This window comes from Antechinus flavipes, chromosome 5, assembly GCF_016432865.1.
Source record: "Antechinus flavipes isolate AdamAnt ecotype Samford, QLD, Australia chromosome 5, AdamAnt_v2, whole genome shotgun sequence".
Classification (NCBI taxonomy): domain Eukaryota; kingdom Metazoa; phylum Chordata; class Mammalia; order Dasyuromorphia; family Dasyuridae; genus Antechinus; species Antechinus flavipes.
The window spans coordinates 129664247-129683514 of NC_067402.1; the positions used below are offsets into that span (position 1 = coordinate 129664247).

Here is a 19268-nt window from a genome sequence, read left to right on the forward strand (position 1 = left end):
TGGTATAGAAATATGGTAATTAAATATGACTATGTTTGAAAAAATGACAAATATATGAAATATAAAGAAGCATAAAAAAACTGAAATGCTTTCTTGTAGAGAAGATATAAGCAGAAAAAGAAAATAACATATACAATGACCAAAAAATGCAAGACCAACAAAACATATTAAAGAAAATTTTGTAAAAGTCTGGCTTCCCCAAAAGACATTCAAAAAGACACTTTTCTCATTCCTTTGCAGAAGCTGGAGAAGAGCCAACACATATAGAACAAACATTACATATGACACTGGACTTTTCTCATATGTTGACTAGTTTTCCTGGTTCTTTTTCTTTTCTTTAAAAAAAATTCCATTTTAAGACAGCTTTCTGCAAGGGAGGAAGGGGGCAAACCTAAAGGAATTGTAGGTGATATAAAAACAGAATATATAAATAAAAATCGGTGTTAAAAATAATTAATTTCTGAACTGAGCAAAACTGAAAACCTGGCAAGATTTTCTTTTTCTACCAATAAGTTCTTTTAACTTATCTGTTTTTTGCAAAGTACATTTTTAAAAAATTTACCATACCTATCTTGGAGTTTGGGCTGATTTAATGACTTTAACAGGCTTCCTAAACTTTAATTCATCCATTCGTATAGTTGATTACTACAAGCTTCACTGAAAGGATAAAGCAGCATACTCCAACAGCACCAGAAAATTTCACAATCAATCTGTCTGCACATCTACTAAAATTACACTGTCTTCTCTGTGTAGAAAAATGATTATATGCTAAAAGCTCAATCCTGCCTCTTAGGATGACGCACATCTTTGTGCCACTGAAAAGCAATCAGTTAATGCTCTTGCATACATATTTCATATACCCTGCTGCATGGATTCAGAGAATACATAACACAAGGCTTAAGCTTCTGATGTCTGTTCTCCAGAGAATTTACCCAATATTCTAGAAAATCTGTTTTGCTGATGCCAAGGTTGATTCCATCTTGAAATGACTAATAAATTATAGCTTAAACATATATAAACAAACAAGAAAAAACCAAATTAATAATCCTTCATGGACAATAAAATTCTGGAAGGAGATTCTATGATATTACAAAATATAAATGTGTAATTTAAGTTAGTGTAATGTAACTATAAATTTAAATTCAATTGTCTGACATTTATAGGATTTTATAGTTTGCAAATCACTTTCCTCACCTTAGCCCTGTAAAGTAGGTAATAAAAGTATTATTATCTTTATTTTGCAGATGAGAATACTGAAGCTCAAAGAAAGTAAATGATTTGCCCACATGGCTAGAATGGATGAATAACCTCATATCCTCTAGTTCTAATTTCAGTGCTCTTTCAAGGAGCCATAGGATCTCTACACTTTTTCCTTTAAAAAAATAATACAAAATGTATAATTGACCAAAGAGAGTATTCTTTCTTATCAGTTCCTCTCCAAACCCATAATGATTAGTCACCTGAAGTTACTAAGAGTAAGAGTGGAACCAAATGAATCATAATACAAATATTCAATGAAACTGCTCTGACCATTGAACAGCAGTTTATCTGTTATTGTTGTCAAGAGAAGAACACATACATAGATAACATTCATATCCTGATCTTGGAAAAAACTGAAACTACCCAGGCTAAGTCCCTATGAAGACAAATGAAAACAATTCAACTAATAGCTGACTTAAGTTGAAATCCATAAAATGTAAAGATGATATTAATGAGCCCTAATGAGCTTTTGAGGATTTTTTTTCTCCCTATTAAAGAACTACCATGATTTTTCAATTATAATCTCCCTTTGAGACTAATGGCATATATTTATAAAATGGCTACCTTGGCTTAACAGAATGGTACAGAGACATAGAACAGTGCCATACTACATGATCTATAAGAGCAAATCTATTAACTGTGTTAGAAGTTATTACAATTCAGTTTTAACCAACCACAGATGAAACATATACTGTGTGAATGTATTAGGTAGATATATGTATGTATATGTTATATATATAAACAGACACACACCAAAGGAGAAAGGCTTTCCTCATTTTTAGCACATTTTAAAATAACCATTTCCCTTTCAAAAAGAAAAATATAAGCAAATGCTTATGAAAGTTCCTAATCAAAATTCTTTCCTAGAATGGGAAGTGAATGCCTTTGAGTAGATATACTGACAACTACGCAAAGACAGATTTTGAAAATTAAACCTCATACACTTTTAAGAAAGGTCAGGGTGAAAAGAGAGAGAGAACAGAATAAATAGGGGAAGAGGGAAAATTAGCAATGATAATTGTGGAAAAAAACTCTGAAGCAAATTTCTGTGATGAAGGCTTCACTTCTCAAAGGGAACTGAATCAAATTTATAAAAAGAATGAACCATTCCCCATTTGACATCAAAAGTTATGATCTATGCCCAAAAGGCTATAAAATAATGCATATTCTTTGACTTAATCATACCACTACTAAACATGAATCCCAATGAGATTTTTTTTAAAGGAAAGGATTTATATGCCAAAAATATTTATAGCAATTCTTTTCTTGGGGCAAAGATTTGGAAATTGAGGGAATGCCCATCAATTGGGGAATGGCTAAATAAATTGTGATAAATGAAATAGTACTTCCATAAGAAATAATGAACAGGATGCTCTCAAAAAACCTGGAAAGTTCTCCACAAATTCAAGTAAAGTAAAATATACTGAAAGAAATAGCAATGTTGTGGGAAAATCAGCTGTGAATGACTACTATTCTCAACAATACAATGATCTAAAACTACTCTGAAGGACTTATGATGAAAAAATATTATCCACACCCAGAGAAAGAACTAATTGTTTCTGAATACAGATTGAAGCATACTTTTATTTTACTTTATTTTTGTTGAGGCTTTTTTTTTTGGGGGGGACAGAATCTATGTTTTCTTTTGACTTTTAGAAATGTTTTACATAACTTCACACCTGCCTTCTCAATGAGGGTGCAAGGTAGAAAGGAAGGGAGAGAATCTGGAACTCAAAATTTTCAAAAAAAACAAATGTAAAAAAAAGTTTTACATGTAACTGAGGAAGTAAAAGTATTAAATAAAAGAAACCAAAAAAGAAATCAAGCCTCATCTTTCTCTCAGGTATGAATGTTTTCTCCTTTTCAAAAAATACATAGACACTTTTGTGCCATTACTGCAGTCAGTCATTGCAATGCACAAAATATTATCACAAAATGTATCCTTGTAGGCTAAAAAAGTTAATGTAGTTACCAAAAGTGATTTCTCATTGGTGGAACTGAGAATCATACAGTGAAAGTGTACTGACAGGACCCCATTTCATTTTCATAGTAATAGGAAATGATTCATTAACAATTTGCTTGGATATAGCAAGTTAACAATGAAGAGATCTTTAGGTAAATAAGACAAAGCTTATCAGATTGAACATCATTTTGTTGGCCTTGTTATAAATTTCATTTAAGATAATAGTATCTAATCATTTAATATATCAACTATATTTGTACTTTAAAGCTCTATCTACATTAGGGGCCCATTTTTTACTGTGTATGATTGTTCTATAGAACTAACCAGTAAAAAGATAGATAGAGAGAAAATCTGAATGAGTAGGAATTTTTACCTGAAAACCTACCAGAGATTATACAAAGTAAGACCTGGTTCCCTTGTATATAAAATAAATATCTGCAAACAGTGATCAATTATTTCCCAAAATGTCAGTTTTTTTAAAAGGGTTTTAAAGTGCTAAGAAAGAATAAGGTAAACTACAATGTAATATATTGGTTGCAACTCTATCTAAAACTAACTATATATAATTTAATGTTATATTATTTGTTATAAAAATTTGAAAATATAATTCGAATAGCTCTTCCATGAAGTTAGAATCATAAGCAAGGCTTATTAAAGGCTTTAGAGAATTTAAACATAATATAGCACCATAAAAATATTTTAAATTAAGTATATTATACAGTGTGGTGTGTAATAGGCAATTTTTATACTAAATATTCATGAAGACTAAAAATGTTAATGTATTATATTGTATCTAGGATATACTGCAACATATCTAACATATATAGGACTGCTTGCCATCTAGGGGAAGGGGTGGAGGGAGGGAGGGGAAAAATCGGAACAGAAGCGAGTGCAAGGGATAATGTTGTAAAAAAAAATTACCCTGGCATGGATTCTGTCAGTATAAAATTATTATAAAATAAAATAAAATATAAAAAAATAAAAATAAAAATAAAAATGTTACATGTATTCTCCCTCTCCCATATTACATTTTACCTAGAAGCAGCTTATACAATCCTACAGGAATTCACAAAATAAAATGTCGACTGATTACATAGAGTGAAATCTTTCTGGACAATCTCTGAGTACTTAGCAGTATTCTGGCTTAGAATATATGAGTCACTTTCTCTGTTTAATGCTATCATAAATCCTTTTTCTCTTTAGTTTAAAATTGGCTCTCCTTGAGAAGCTTTTGTGATTGTAGTGTTCATTAAAAATATGATATAAAAATGCAATGTCCTGTATTTTAATACAAAATTCAAGGTCACAGGACCTTATTCCCAAATGCCGAATCCTTCTAATCGCCATCATAAAATATCAGTGTTTAGGAGAAAATTGAAAATCCTAATCTGCTTGGGCAATTACTCTGGCTCCCCACACAATAGTAATGGCAGCTGTTCAGAGCAAAGCTGCTCCCTCCGCTTTTATTGCCAATATTGCTAAAGCTAGCATGTTACTACTTTTCTTCTACAAAATAAGGGTAGTTTGGGGGATTTTAGCAAATGGGGTCATTCCACCAAATGGACAACTTAGCTTTATATACATTATATCACTTAATCTTCACAACAACTCTAATTTTTAAAAAAGGAAACCAAATTTCAGAGAAAGGCTGTCACTTGTCCAAAGACAAGCTATTATTATGGCAGGAAAACCTGAACTCAAACTTGGGGCTTCTAGATTACCAGCTCTGAAATCAGCTGTGTAAGCATGGACAAGTCTCTTGACCCGAGGCTTAGTATTCTGCTGCCTACAAACACAGCCATATCTCTCCCCAATTCTTAAAAGAAAAAAAAAGAATCATATGGTTTTCCCATCTGCCACAGTTATCATCCTTTATGTCCTCCCCTTACTGGCTAAACTCACTGAGAAACCTTTGTGGACTCTCCAATCTCCTTCTCATGCTAATCTTCCTACTCAAGCCATTCTCCCACTGCAATTTCTCTGAAGTACAGGTTAAGACCATGTTGTCCCCTGTGTTCCATGAGTTCTAGTGCTTTCTATTACCTCTCGTATCAAATATAGACTCCTCTGTTGGTATATAAAGCTCTTCATAATCTGTCCTCTTCCTCTCTTTCCAGTCTTCTTATAATTGGCTCCCCTCCATCCACTCTACAAATCAGCAGCCCTGACCTATTTTCATTAATTGTCCCTCAAATCTACAGGCTCTGCCCCTCACTTCTGTCCCTTCTCAGTTTCCCAAGCAGCCAATACCTTCCTTCCCCTCTAAGACAGCCTTTCATCTACAATGAAAATGGCTTTTAATACCTAGTGATTTATACAGCATCTTCTCCATTAAAATGGGAGCTCCTTGACAGCAGAGGATGTTTCTGCCTTTCTTTACATCCTCAACCCTTAATACAATTCCTGACACACTGATTGAGTGATAAGCAATAGGAAAGGGAATATTTGTAGGAGCTATCTCACAAGGTTGTTTTAAATAAGAAATATAATTATGTAAGAATCTTTAGGCAAACTACCTAAAGAACTATCTAAGTGAGGCAGCAAGGTAGTGCAGTGAATAGAGTGCTGAGCCTGGAATCTGGAAGATATGAGTTCAAAATCTACCTCATATACTTACTAGGTAGATGATCCTGGTCAAGTGACAATCTTTTTCTGCCTCAGTCTCCTCACCTATAAAATAGGGATAAGAGCAGCACCTAACTCCTAAACTTGTTGCAAAGATAAGATACCAAGCACTTTGCAAACCTTAAGGGCTCAAATAAATTTATCTATTTTTACAAATATCAACTAAGCCAAAGACAATGATTATGATGTAACTCCTAAAGCACTGGATTTGGAGTCAGAGGGCCTAGAGGTGAATTCTAGATTTGGTAATGAAAACCTTTATTATCACTTCTATTATCAGGTCAATTTCAACTTATATGGCAAGTTTGGACTAAAGCCCTGTGAAATTCTAAATTCTATGATTCTGTCATTCTATTGTTTGAAATTATACACACACACACACACACACACACACACACACACAGAGAGCCAGGGAAAAGTCATAATTGTCACCTAAGTATTTTCACCTTTCTCCTTAATTTAACAAATTTCTCTAAAAAGGAAGCATAAATGAAAACATCTTATTTTCACAGTGAATTCACAGTAGTTCACTAACAAAAACTTAATATGGGGCCAACTATGTGTTAACTTGTTCCTACCCTACTCTGTAAATGGTAACTAAATTTAAAAGTATATATTTAGGGAAGGAAAAACAAAATAAAGTTCAATACTGTTCAGAATTTTCTCATTTTGATGATGCATCCTCCTGTGCTAAATCAAAGAAGTTGCTAACACTAGCAAGCTAAAAGATAATGACAAAGGAAATGAAACACTCTATAGCATCTAGGCTTATTCATTTCTTTTCGTGGTTGTCTATTAAGGACCAGTCACTCTGAAGGAAGTGGCTCATTTGGATGAAAGAAAACTGAAATTTTGTTGCTGCTTTTTTTTTTTTTTGATAAAGATCAAAACTGGTTTGGAGACTCTAGGAAAGCACAAGAAAATCTGGGAATGGAAACACTAGATTGCTAAAGACATCCCCCTCAGAGATCCAAGTACCATGTTTTATTATTAACATCCAATAATCAAGTCAGTGAGAAAAGAATTCAAGACATCATTTAGTCCAACCTCCTCATTAGAAGATGAGGAAACTGAGGATTGTCCAAGGCCACACACTTATTAAGTGTCAGTTCTTGTTCAGCTGTGCAAAAATAACAAAGACCCCAGAACTATGATGTCTCTCTCTATCTCTCTATCTATATAGATAGATAAAATTATAAAAGTCTGAAAAATACACTAGCAATTTAGGAGCAAGGGAGCTAACATATATTACACATGGGTAATATATATATAACATATATATATATATATATATATATATATATATATGTAACTCAATCCTAGGATGTGGAGTTGAAAAGATTATCCTTATAGAAGAGGGAACAAAGGCCAGAGAGATCAAGTGTCTTGTCCAAGCCTGAATCCAAGTCTTCCGACAACAAATCTAGTATGCTTTCTAGTACACTGCCAATACTGTTTCTTACTCACAAAAATATCTGGGTGTTTTTAGTCACTCAGAAGGCATCTATTAAAAACTTCATCTCAGTGAAACATTTAATTAGATATTAAGATTTAAGTCAATTCCTTTTTTTAATGTAAACAACAATTTGCAAATGTATTTATGGGTCCAGTCATATGATCATTATTCATCAATAACTATAAGAGATACAGACATTCTTAGGTATATATATATATATATATGTGTGTGTATGTATGTTTGTGTGTGTGTGTGTGTGTGTGTGTGTGTTTGTATAAATTATAGTTATATATATATATATATACACATATATATATAGTAATTCTACACCCCAAATCAAAGGAAACAGAAATCATCAAAATATCAACAACAAAATCAAAAAAATTGATTTCAATAAAATTTGACCCCAGTTGTGAACTAAGAGGAACTTAATATGCATTTTCGCTATGAAGAACACTTATTGGGAAATATAAAAGAGCCTGCAAATAAAATAATAGTTTTTGCTCCTTACATTGTGAAACTTACAAAGGAGTGGAGATACACATCTATATGATGGCAAAGAGAACTTAGAACTGACTTCTGCCTAATAAGAAAACCCAAAGAGGGCAATGACTATGTGACTAAGCCTCTGAGCATTGGTGTGTTTTTAAAGTGTGCCTTACTTAACATGGCTGGAGAAGAAAAAGAAGCTAGGTTAAGAGTCAGTGGGTAAGGAAAACATCAGAGTGGCAGTAAATATAAAGAACTGCATCCTGAACTTTCAATTTACTGATCAAGCTAACAGTGAAATGCAAGATACAATTCCTGAAAGGCATCTAGTGCCTACTTTGCTCTGATTATCTTTAAAAAAAAATATCTCTACCAGTCCCAGGGAACCATATTATTAGGTTCTTGTCTTTTAATGAATTTCTCTTCTGGAATTTCACAGCTAGATACCAAATTAACTTTTATCAGTTAGATATACATGTAGATAAAGGTTTACTAGTCAATCTGAAGTCAATATGAAGAGTCATGTTTCCAAGGAGCCACAATAAAATTGTTTGAAAGTAAATTCTCTTTCAAGGTTTGAAAAAAATTTTTTTCTTTCAAAGGTAAAAATGGAATCCTTTTTCTTCCTTCCACTATTTAGAAAACACATTATACATGATTATATGAAGGTAGAACCATCACTGATAAAAGCTGCAAAGCATAGCTTAAAAGTACCTATATTTGTCATCCTTTGAAAGATCTGTATTCAGATCCCCAAACTACTTATTATTTATTGCTATGTAAACTTGGAGGGAAAAAGTAATTTCCTGAATCTGGACTACCTTCTTTATAAAATTAAAGCATTTGTACTAAATAAAGCATCCTTAATCTTTTTTATATGTCTTGGTCCTCTTTGGCAGTGTGGTGAAGTCTATAGACATCCCCCCTTTTCAGAATGTTTTTTTTTTAATTCATAATTGGAGGAAATGCTAAATTTAGGTTAGAAGTTTGTTAAAAAAAAAAAAAGTTCTTTTTTTCCCTGAAAAAGAGATAAAATCTTTTTTCCCAGTCACGTTCACAGAGCCCCCTGACATCTATCCACCCCAATTAAGAACTTTCTTCATTAAAAGATCTCTAAGGTTCTTTTCTGATCTAATGTCTATGAATTTTGCTTATCCTTGCTAGAAGTTTAAATTGGTCATCATGATTATCCATAAAGGATTTGATTAACCATTCTAAGGACCAACAGTCAATGTTCTTAGTCATAATAGTCAAGTCATGATAAGTCCATAATTAATCAATTAATTAAGAAGAATTCAGTAAGCTTTTTTTATGTGCCAGGCACTATGCACTAAGTGCTAGCATTACAGAGAAAAATAAAAACATTCTGCCTTTAAAAAGTTCCCATTATAATAAAGGAGACAACATGCAAATAACTACAGATGAGCTGTAGTAATGTATAAGAAGGCACTCGAGAGAAGGGAGGCATTAGCAGTTGTGGAGAGTGGGAAAGGCTTAGTGGAACAAGTGAGACTTGAGCTGAATCTTTAAGGGGAAACTAAGTCAGAAAAGCTAAAGAACAGATGTGAGGGAAAGGAGCATTACAGGGATAAGTGACAGCTTGGGGAAAGTCATGGATACAGTTGATAGAGGGAATATCCAGGGCAGCAGATCAATGCTGAAGGACTGCTAAATACATGAAGGAGGAAAAGAAGCCTAGAAAGGCAGGAAGGGGCTGTATTAAGAGGAGTTTTAAAAGTTAAGTGAAAGAATTTCTATTGGATCCTGAAGGCAACAAGGAGTCACTGGAATTCACTGAGGAGAGAGGGTGACATGGTCAGATCTGATTTTTTTAAAATGTCACTCTGGTGGTTGAGCGGAGGATCAGATTGAAGCTGAGAGAGATTTCAGGCAAGGTGACAGTTAAAAGACTTTTGCAATAGGCTAAGTGAGAAGTGTTGTTGAGGACATAAAAAAGGGTGGTAGCTGTGGGAGTGCAGAGAAAAAATGAGGGATAAATATTATAATAAACAGATGTAGACATACATTTATTTGATGAAAGACATAGATATAAATAAAGATAATAGGGATATAAAAAGATATGTAGGTAGTAACTACAAGATTATAGAAAAGATTGAATGCTTACTAGCAGAGAGTTAAGGGTAACATTTGAGAGACTGACAGCCTGGATGACTGTCATCCAGAGAATAGGGAAGTTGGAAAGAGGAGATAGTTTTAAAGAAGAGGAGAGGTGTTTTTGATAGCATTTTAGTAATTTATTTGAAAGCCTATTAACAAGACTATGCTTCATATAACCTGGAACTTGTCAGTAAGTCAAAAAAATTTACAATTTATAAAAAAGTTTTATTTCCCTCTTAGGAAACTGTATTCTTAACATGGTATACATGAACAAGTTTTAAAAATTCATGTTTGGATACTGGTTTATTATGATTATATCAGTCTATTAATTTAAAGGTAGTCTAGGAAAGCAAAATGCAATAAAAATATATAAAGGCAAAAAATCTTCTAATGGATCAATTCTACAATTTTCTATTCTACTCAAGTAAAGAGGATCCCTGACAAGAGTTTTTAAAAACTAGTTCAATCTGATAATTATTTAAATTATAAAGAAACTAAGTGCTAAGGTATATATTTATGTAAATATAAACTTTTTTTTCATAATTATAAGATGGTAGAATTCTTCTTACTGGGAAGAGATCCAAATTATCTCACATTACATTTTCTAAATGTCCCATACTAAGTCTTACCATATGTTCAGCATGTTATAATAATAATATATGTATGTATTTATTTATTTAATGAAAATTGCTATTAATGTTTTAAAAGCATACTACAAATAATCAGAGCTTTTTCTGGCTAGGAATCCCTAAAAACAATAGGACCGATTCACATCCTGTATAATTACCCAGGGGAGAGTCTATGGGGAAAGTTTCCATATATGGTGATTTTCCCCATAGAATCCCCACAGTTACACAGGATATGAATCTAGTCATTGTGACAGTGCAAACAACAGATCACTAAAACCCATTTATAATCTTGCCAGACAGAATGTAGACTAACATTTACTAGACCAATCATAAGAGAGAAAATTAGAAAAGGGAAATATTGGTGGAAAATTTGGAAATAAATGGAATTCTTTTAGTCCATATTTTTCTCTTACTAAAGTGTTTCTATAAATATAAATGGGAATTAATTTTCCTTTTTCACATTAAGTATATTTTTAAATGTATTAAAAGTTACAATGAGAACAATCAACACCCAAGAAATCCAAACAGACATTTAACACCAGAACCTCATGTTGTCAGGAGAGAAAAGATGATACAGCAACATGAGTCAAAAATGGAACATGAGTTTTAGGTTTCCAAGTGAGTTGAGCATGTGAGCTTGTCACAATCTAAATCCCTGTGAGCCACACTGCTTTTCAATGTTCAGGAAGTTAACAGCATCTGTTACTCTGTTGCACTCAAGGTGAATAAATATGATAAAGTTTCCTCTTAAATTCATGGCTACCTAAGGGAACTTAGATGTAATTTTGTTGGCTTTCATCTAAAAAGTATATTTCCAAAATTCTACTTCTACTAGAAAGACTCAGATATAGATAGGAAGAAAATGGCTAGAGTTCATAACACAATAAGCTTCCTATGACAAATAATCATCAAAGGGAAAAAGAGAAAATTGAAATGCTTAATTTTTTGATAGTACTAAATATCAGAATTTGCTGAAATTATTTCAACCAATACATAGATGTCTAACTATGCCTGGTGGGAATAGGGGTAATTGAATAAAATAATTCTCCTTTTCTACCAATTTTGAAGCTATAATTTTAAAAACAAGATGCTAGGCCTAAAAATAATAAATAATTGAAAATGGTGACTGAATTTCATATCCAAGGGAAGTCTTTAAATGATCAAATTTAAGTGTGGACCTGTCTATTACTACTGTACATATACACCTGATTGTCTTCCACAAAAATGGCTCATCACTTTGGAATACTTCTTTTTACATAACAAGTATACTACGACATATTATTAAGAACACGAAGTTCTAGTTCAAAATGTTATATAGTGGTTTTCTTTTTCTATCAAAATTTTTTTTTAAATGGCATCTAAAATTGGCCAGGACCAATTGCCCAGATAGTCCTCTCACTCATACCATTCCCTACAGTATGAAAACTGGGGAGGAGCAATAGTGATGGAGAACTCCCTGAAAAAAGAGGTAAGTTGAGATGCCTTTATTAGATGCTTTTTTTTAAACTTTTAAAAATTTATTTCCTTTCTTTGACACTTTTAATTAAATAAAAATATACCTTCTTTCCTCTCTCCTCCCACCCCCAAATCTACTTCCCTTTTACATATATCCAGTAGGCTGGCCCTGTTGTTATTTTTTTTTTCCTCTTCAATATCCTAAATTGACATTTTAATATGATTTCACTAATAAAAAAAAAAAAAAAACATTGAGGGTGTTAGGTACTCTGCCCAGCTTATCCTTACAGGTATGGCCCCCAAATCACACTACTCTAGACAAATCTGCTCACTATTTAGTGCCTATGTCAGTCTAGTTAGCAAGTCATGTGTTCAGGGAAGCCCATTAACACTTTCTGGCCATTAGGGCACAATTACAGATACAATGACACTTTAAGTGGTACCCTAATGTCCTGGAGAGTTAGTCACTAGGGAGTGATTTCAGTACCCAGGAGAATAAAGTCTAATAAATATTAATTGAATAGAATTTAATCTTGTTTGAGCTACTTTTTAGAGAATCTCTGCCTTTATCAGGTTGCTATGTTTTATCAGGTTGCTATGTTTTATGCGATGTCTGTTGTAATAAATACAGGATAGTTTCAATTTTCCTTGCCAACCTATCTAGAATAGATAATAACTTTTTTTTTTAAATCAACATCACTTTTTAAAAGAGGTCTTTGGACTCTTCAAATTATCAACTTGGAATGTTAAGTTTAAAAATACTTTTAAATGAAACTTTGGTCCCAAACTATATATTTTGAAAACTAAAAATATTTTTTGCCAGTGTACTTCCAGAAGAACTCAAAGTATTTTGCCTGAAGAAATTCTCCTTTTACATCTTTCTTTAAAAATATTTTATTTTATTTTATTTAATAATTACTTTATATTGACAGAATCCATGTCAGGGTAATTTTTCTCCTTTTACATCTTGTAAGAGGATGTTGGTCCTATAGCCCCCATTTTATAGAAGACAAAACAGATATCTGCATTAACACTAAGAAATTATCAAACAATATAAAATTAGTTTCAGGAAATGTTACTGAAATTATTTTATGCAGCAGAATTGTTCCAACTAAAATTATCTATAATGGCCAAATTCAATTCACTTCAACAAACACTTGTTAAAGATGCCTGCTATTCTGAAGGCATTATCCAAACTGTTAGGGATAGTATACACAACCACGTGAATGGCAAAGAACTCATGAGCTGGAAGAATTTTGATCCATCAACTCTTAAGAAAGTCTAACTAGTTTTCCTATACCTCATGAATCTCTCCCCCCAGTTTAATGTTCTAGTCACCATTTCTTTTTATAAAAGAAAATCAAAAACAAACTGAAAAGCAAGTGTAGACAGTATTAATATTCTTAACATTAACAAGCATAGACATCTTTCTCTTAGAAGAGTTGTAAGTACTGCTTCTATCAGTTATCTTTTCATCACTTTCAAGTATTTTTTATAAGCAGATTAAGGAATCAAGCAGTAGACTTTTAGTAGGATAGAATATTGTGTAATGTGACACTCTAGGAGGCTGTAAATTGCTGACCTTAAAGGCCTAAAACATAAAAACAGTCTAATTCAGCATGGAGACAATGGAAGACTTTTAAAACATGATTTCTTTTAGAAAGAAACAAAGAAAAAAAGATGTCCCTAAAGGGGGGGGGAAAAAAAAGAGACTTCTTCAGACAACTAACATTTGTTAAAAAGAAATATAATAGACCTTGGCAAAATTTCAAGGTTAAAAGTGATAACCTACATTAAGGTAGGTAAGAAACAACTCCATCTTTGCACAAAATAAAAAGCTAACACTCTGTGCCAGATGAGGGAAATGTAATAATTCTATTATAGATAACAAACTCGATTCCTTCTAACTTTTTAGAATTCCATATAACAAATTAACTTTGTTTAGCTTCAATCCCTAATATAAAAAAAACCTCCCCAGATACACACATATACAACAACAAAAAAATAAATACATGCCAATAGGCAAGACAAAAGACTTGACTTTCCTTTGAATGTAAGCTTTAAGGCACCTACCCTTCTCTGTGCTAAGACTGTTCATGGATACTTTTGACTATGGATTATGGACATAACTATGGACATAATTCTAACCCTACCGTTCAAAAAGGTTTAACAAAACAAAACAAAAAGGTTTTAACAACAACAACAACAAAAACAACAAAAACTATTATAGAGTAAGAAGTATTTTCTAGCACCTTTCCTTTCCAAATCCCCTTCCCCCCCTTATGATTCAATGATCTGGTGGTAGCCATGGAGACCAAAAGCAACCAGCAATCTTCAGACAAACCAGATAGCACATGGATAAAATTCTGTTCAAAAGATTAAGAAGCTATTCCTTTGTGATATACTTAGTTAAACAATATTAAGAGCATCCAGTTAAGATTCCAAAGCCTATCAGACAACTTCATTTGTATAAAACTCAAATTTCTCAAGTATGTGTGTGTCTGTGCCTATATTTGTACACCTGAACAAATAGAATTCCTTGACTAAGAAGGAATTGGAAGATCTTAGTCACTGACTATTAAGTTCTTAGCAAAAGCATGATTCTAAATGGAATCCCTTATAAATGGCAAAAAGTAAATTGAAGTATTAGGAAAAAGAGATTATTCTTCAAAACATAAAAATGTGAAAGATCATGAATGAAATTTCATTTTTATTCTTTTCTGACCTTGATGGGTCATTGGGCCAGTGTCAAGGAAAGCAAAGCTGCCACCATGAAACAACAGGATTAATTAATCCCACAAGAAAATTCTTCCAGGAAACAATTTTTAAAAATAAAACCTGAGAATTATTACATTGTTAGGTAACTGCTCTAAGCAAATAATGAGCTATGCAAAAATATTAATTTTGACCATCTAAGGAAAATGCCACAATTCAAGTTTATGAGAAAAAACATATGCCCAACTCTTTCTTATTCTGCAAAACAAGGCAGCTAGTTGCTAAATTTTAAAATGTCCTATTGCTTACAAGTTGCTACCATGTAGAAATAATTCTTTACCCTCTTTCTGGATATGAGGCAGTCATTAATATGCTCTGCAGGGTAATACAGCACATTTAAATTATGCTATTCTACATTTATTATTAAATAAACCTTATATGCAATAACTTATATGTCATCATTTTTAGCATCAAGTTAAGCTTTTTAAGATGATACTGCCCACTGTACAAGGTTTTCAGGTTTCACTGCATAAGTTTAGTCATACAGAAAATGCTGGATCACTGCTTTAGTCATTGAATGTAAATTTAACATATAAAATGGCTCAATTTTCTGAAATAAAATGGATTTGCTTTTTCACTTATAAAATTAAATCTACTCTTTTGTTTTAAAAATGAAAGGGAGAGAATATAATAGCACCCCTTCTCCCTTAAGAAACATTTTTCAAGCCTCTCCTTTCTATTCTCATCAGAACCCTCTTCTTGAATCCTTCAAGGAATGACATCAAATCTGAACACCATAACCATGACTGAACATATAACAATAAAGATCACTGACAGACTTATCCTCCAATTAACACATTCAAGGGAAACTGCCTAAATCAGAGAGCTCCTCTCTTTCTCCCTCCCCTAGGCCTGGTTTTGACCATACTGACTGACATCTCCAGTTTCAAAGATGCACCACCCAGTTAAAAGGGAGTCATTTCTCTGAGATCAATTCCTTTGTAAACAGACCAAAAAACACAGCTTTTGCTAATGACCTAAGGCTAAGAGAGCACAAACTCCTGATGAATGAAACCATGACACCAAACAACCTTCTAAATAGGAAAGAAGTGGGATACATTTACTTACATGAAGATTCAGTGCCAAACATGGCTGGCCCCAGATGCTGCTCTTTAAAAAAAAAAAAAAAAAAAAAAAAAGGAAGTAGAAAGATTTTTTAAAAAGAGGAAAGAATGAGTGTGAGAGAGAAGAGATGAAACGACTACACAGCAGGGGTCATGAAGCCAGACAATGCAGTCCAGGCTGAATCCAGCTGCCAGATTCTCCTCTCACACGCTTCAGTTTTCTCCCATGTAAGTGAAAAGCAAAGGTCTCCTTTAGAACCAAAATAAAAATCAGGAGCTGCTCTTTTAAATCCAATAGACAGGGGAAGGCCGACGTGTCTCTTATGTGATGCAGTGAGGCAGGAATAGGTAGCAACAGCAGCAGCTAGCAGATACTGCAATCCCCAACCCCGGCTCTCTCAGTAAGACAATAGCAGAGCTTATGCATACACTGGATGACGTCAGGACACTGCAAAGACGGACTGCTGCTGTTAACCAGCGGCTCAGAAGGGGCTTCAGCAGAGCAGAGCAATTCAAATGGGAATTCCTTTGTCACAAAATGCACAAGACAAAGAGCCAGGCATATATTTCCCTCTTCTGTTAAAAACTTCATCTTCTGACATCACTAAGACTGAAACAGCACTAAGATAAATTAAGAATGCATGCTTTGAAGCCACTTGGCCATGAAATTTATCATGCAAAATTGGTTTTATGTATCAAGTAGAATTTTCAAGTGATAGTTAAAAAGGAATAAAAATATATGAAAAATAAACACATATAAACCACACAATAGTCATATATTTCAGAAAAGTTAATTACTCCTTTATTTACTCTAAATTTAATATGGTTGACTACCAACTCAAGGTTGCAGACACAAATATCTAGAAGTATGACTAAAATATTCTGGTCATTTGACATTACAGCAGCAACTAAAAATCTAATGCAAAGCAAAAGTGAATCTCAAAATGGAATATGATCACAAGAAGAAATTATGCAACTATTATTCAAATATGGAAAGCTATATATTAGCAAAAACAGATAGATAGATAAATGTCTTTTTTCTTACTACACTCCTTCTTCCTCATCTGCCTAACTGTGTAACTATTCATTTCACCTGCCTGTCAGAATTATTACTTGTAAGGTTAACTCACTCATTTAAAGTTATTGTATATATACCTACATAAGTTACATGCATTTCTGTAAAAAACATGTACAAAATATACATTTCACACAAAATATACCAAATACATATGCATTTTCTATGTGTACACATACATAAATAATTGAAGTCATTAGCTACTTTGAATCACTTGACAAACAAAAAGCTTGCTAGCCTGCCATATTCTTAGGAACCATGCAAAAGAACCACATGGAAGAGGTTTTTCTACATGGTTCCTATAATTGGTAGAAGTATGAGTCTTCCAGTACAAGAGTAGTTATCCAGAAGGATCAAAGGAGAGAGTATTTTTAATAGTTCTTAATGAATCAGACCACACAGCTGCCATCACAGCAAAAAGAAAAGTATTGAAAAAGAAGGGGGAAAGATCTGGTTAATAAAAGAAACCCCCCCCCACCACCACCAAAAAATAGCATTCATGTTCTTGAATGCTGCTTCCTTTGATACTTGGCTTCCTGATTTTCTAAAAGAAATAAACATATCTCCTTTCAGAGGAAGAAAAATCTCAGTAAGCATGCTGTATAAAAACAATTTTATGAATATTTCCTAATAAAATGCTTCAAGAAATATATGTTTATCTTAACTATAATTATTCAGAGTTTTCAGAAAATGGACTTTCAATCTAAACATAAAAAATATTTGAAGCTTTAGGAGTTTTTGTCTATTTCAACATAAACCTTAAAAAAAATACTTTTTATGATCAGGATCAATTATATAGCACACAATCATATGGTAGCTCTTAAGCCATACCTTAGAATTTGCCAGAAACCTTGCTTAATATTAAAGATTCTATCAACTTGAACTCTGCATTTGATTTCCTCCATCAAAATGGCAAGATTGGGGCAGCTAGGTAGCACAGTGGATAGAGTACCAGCCCTGAAATCAGGAGAACCTGAGTTCAAATGTGGCCTCAGACACTTAACACTTCCCAGCTTTGTGACCCTGGGCAAGTCACTTAATCCCAATTGCTTCAGTTTAAAAAAAAAAAAAGCAAGGTCACATCTGTTTTATTCCTCACCTAATAACTATGATTAAAAGATTAATTACTATATTTTTTAAAGAAATTTTGGCTCCAATATATGAATGGGAAATATATTATCAGAAGAGAACATTCAAAATGGAGCTTTATTCGATCAAATAAAATTTGGTTTGGAGATTTTTTTTATAATCAACAAACAATAAGTAGGGTGGGATCATGTATTCTCTTTATTTTTCAACTTCAAAATGAAGAAGAAAAATGGACCATTGTAGAATATCAAGTATAAAGACTTTGTTTTCTACTAATACTCTTATGGAGAATGCCTTCAATTATATGGAAGTGAGGGGAAATGGGGAGGGGAAGAAAGAAGAGAGAAGAAAGAAATGGGGAGAGTATTAAAACATTTTTAATATAAAGATGTTTTAACTATTTGACAGTTAAAATGAATATCATCACTGTATGGTAAACAGCCCATTATTTATGAGTAGTGCTAGCATAGCTTACACCACATATTTAGATGAGAAAATTAAAAATCAATTTTTTTTTCAAACTACAATGATAAAGCAAGGAAAACAAAAGTGCAACAGATAATGAATGGCAAAGGCATCAGCACTATGAAAATCCAAAACACAGAGGAAAAAATGTAAAATATACAAAAGGTACAGGAGGGAAGCCCAAAAAATAAAACTCTATCCTTCCAAGAGATTATGCCAACAAATTCGGTAAATCAAAACTGATTTTGAGATATAGCAGAAGTGAAATGGAACAAAGTGACTTAAGTCATGCAAAGTATGCCATGTTTCATAAATGTTTGGTGAACTGAAATGAAAAGTCATAATATTGTATTAATACAATAACTCAAAATCAAAGGTTTGATTTTAAGATTTCATGAGTTATACTTGTTTATGTCATATATGTAGCTACCATTATGTGATGAAGATGATCATCATCATCAACAAATTATTCAAACACCAACTATGTACAAAGCATTGTAATAGTTCCAAGGGATACAAACACATAAATTCCCTGTCCTCAAGAGGCTTACTTTTTAAATATATTTTAAATTTTTTTTATTTTTCCCAGTTACTGGTAAAACAATTTTTTTCATTTTGTTTTTAAAATTCTGAGCTCCAGACTCTCTCTCTTCCTCCTCACGTACATCCACTGAGAAGGCCCATGTGAAGTTGTGCAAAACATTTCCACAAAAGTCATGTTGCAAAAGGAAACATAGATCTCCTGCTCGACCCTCCAAAAACTCTTAAGAAAAAAGAAAAGAAAGGGAAAAAAAAAGTATGCTTC

At 32.8% G+C, this 19268-nt stretch overlaps 1 protein-coding gene across 6 annotated transcripts in view; it reads right to left on the reverse strand.

Annotated features, from left to right (window-relative positions):
- ST7 (suppression of tumorigenicity 7) overlaps nt 1–19268 on the reverse strand; it is a 288256-nt gene that overhangs the window by 204265 nt on the left and 64723 nt on the right. The window contains exon 1 of one of the 6 annotated variants that reach the window (XM_052001660.1): nt 15839–16177. The exons of the other annotated variants lie outside the window; for them this stretch is intronic. Within the exon in view, the coding sequence (XP_051857620.1) occupies nt 15839–15860 (22 nt within the window). The 5' untranslated portion in view covers nt 15861–16177. Of the gene's footprint in view, nt 1–15838; nt 16178–19268 lie in introns of those variants that run through there. 6 annotated transcript variants of the gene reach the window in all.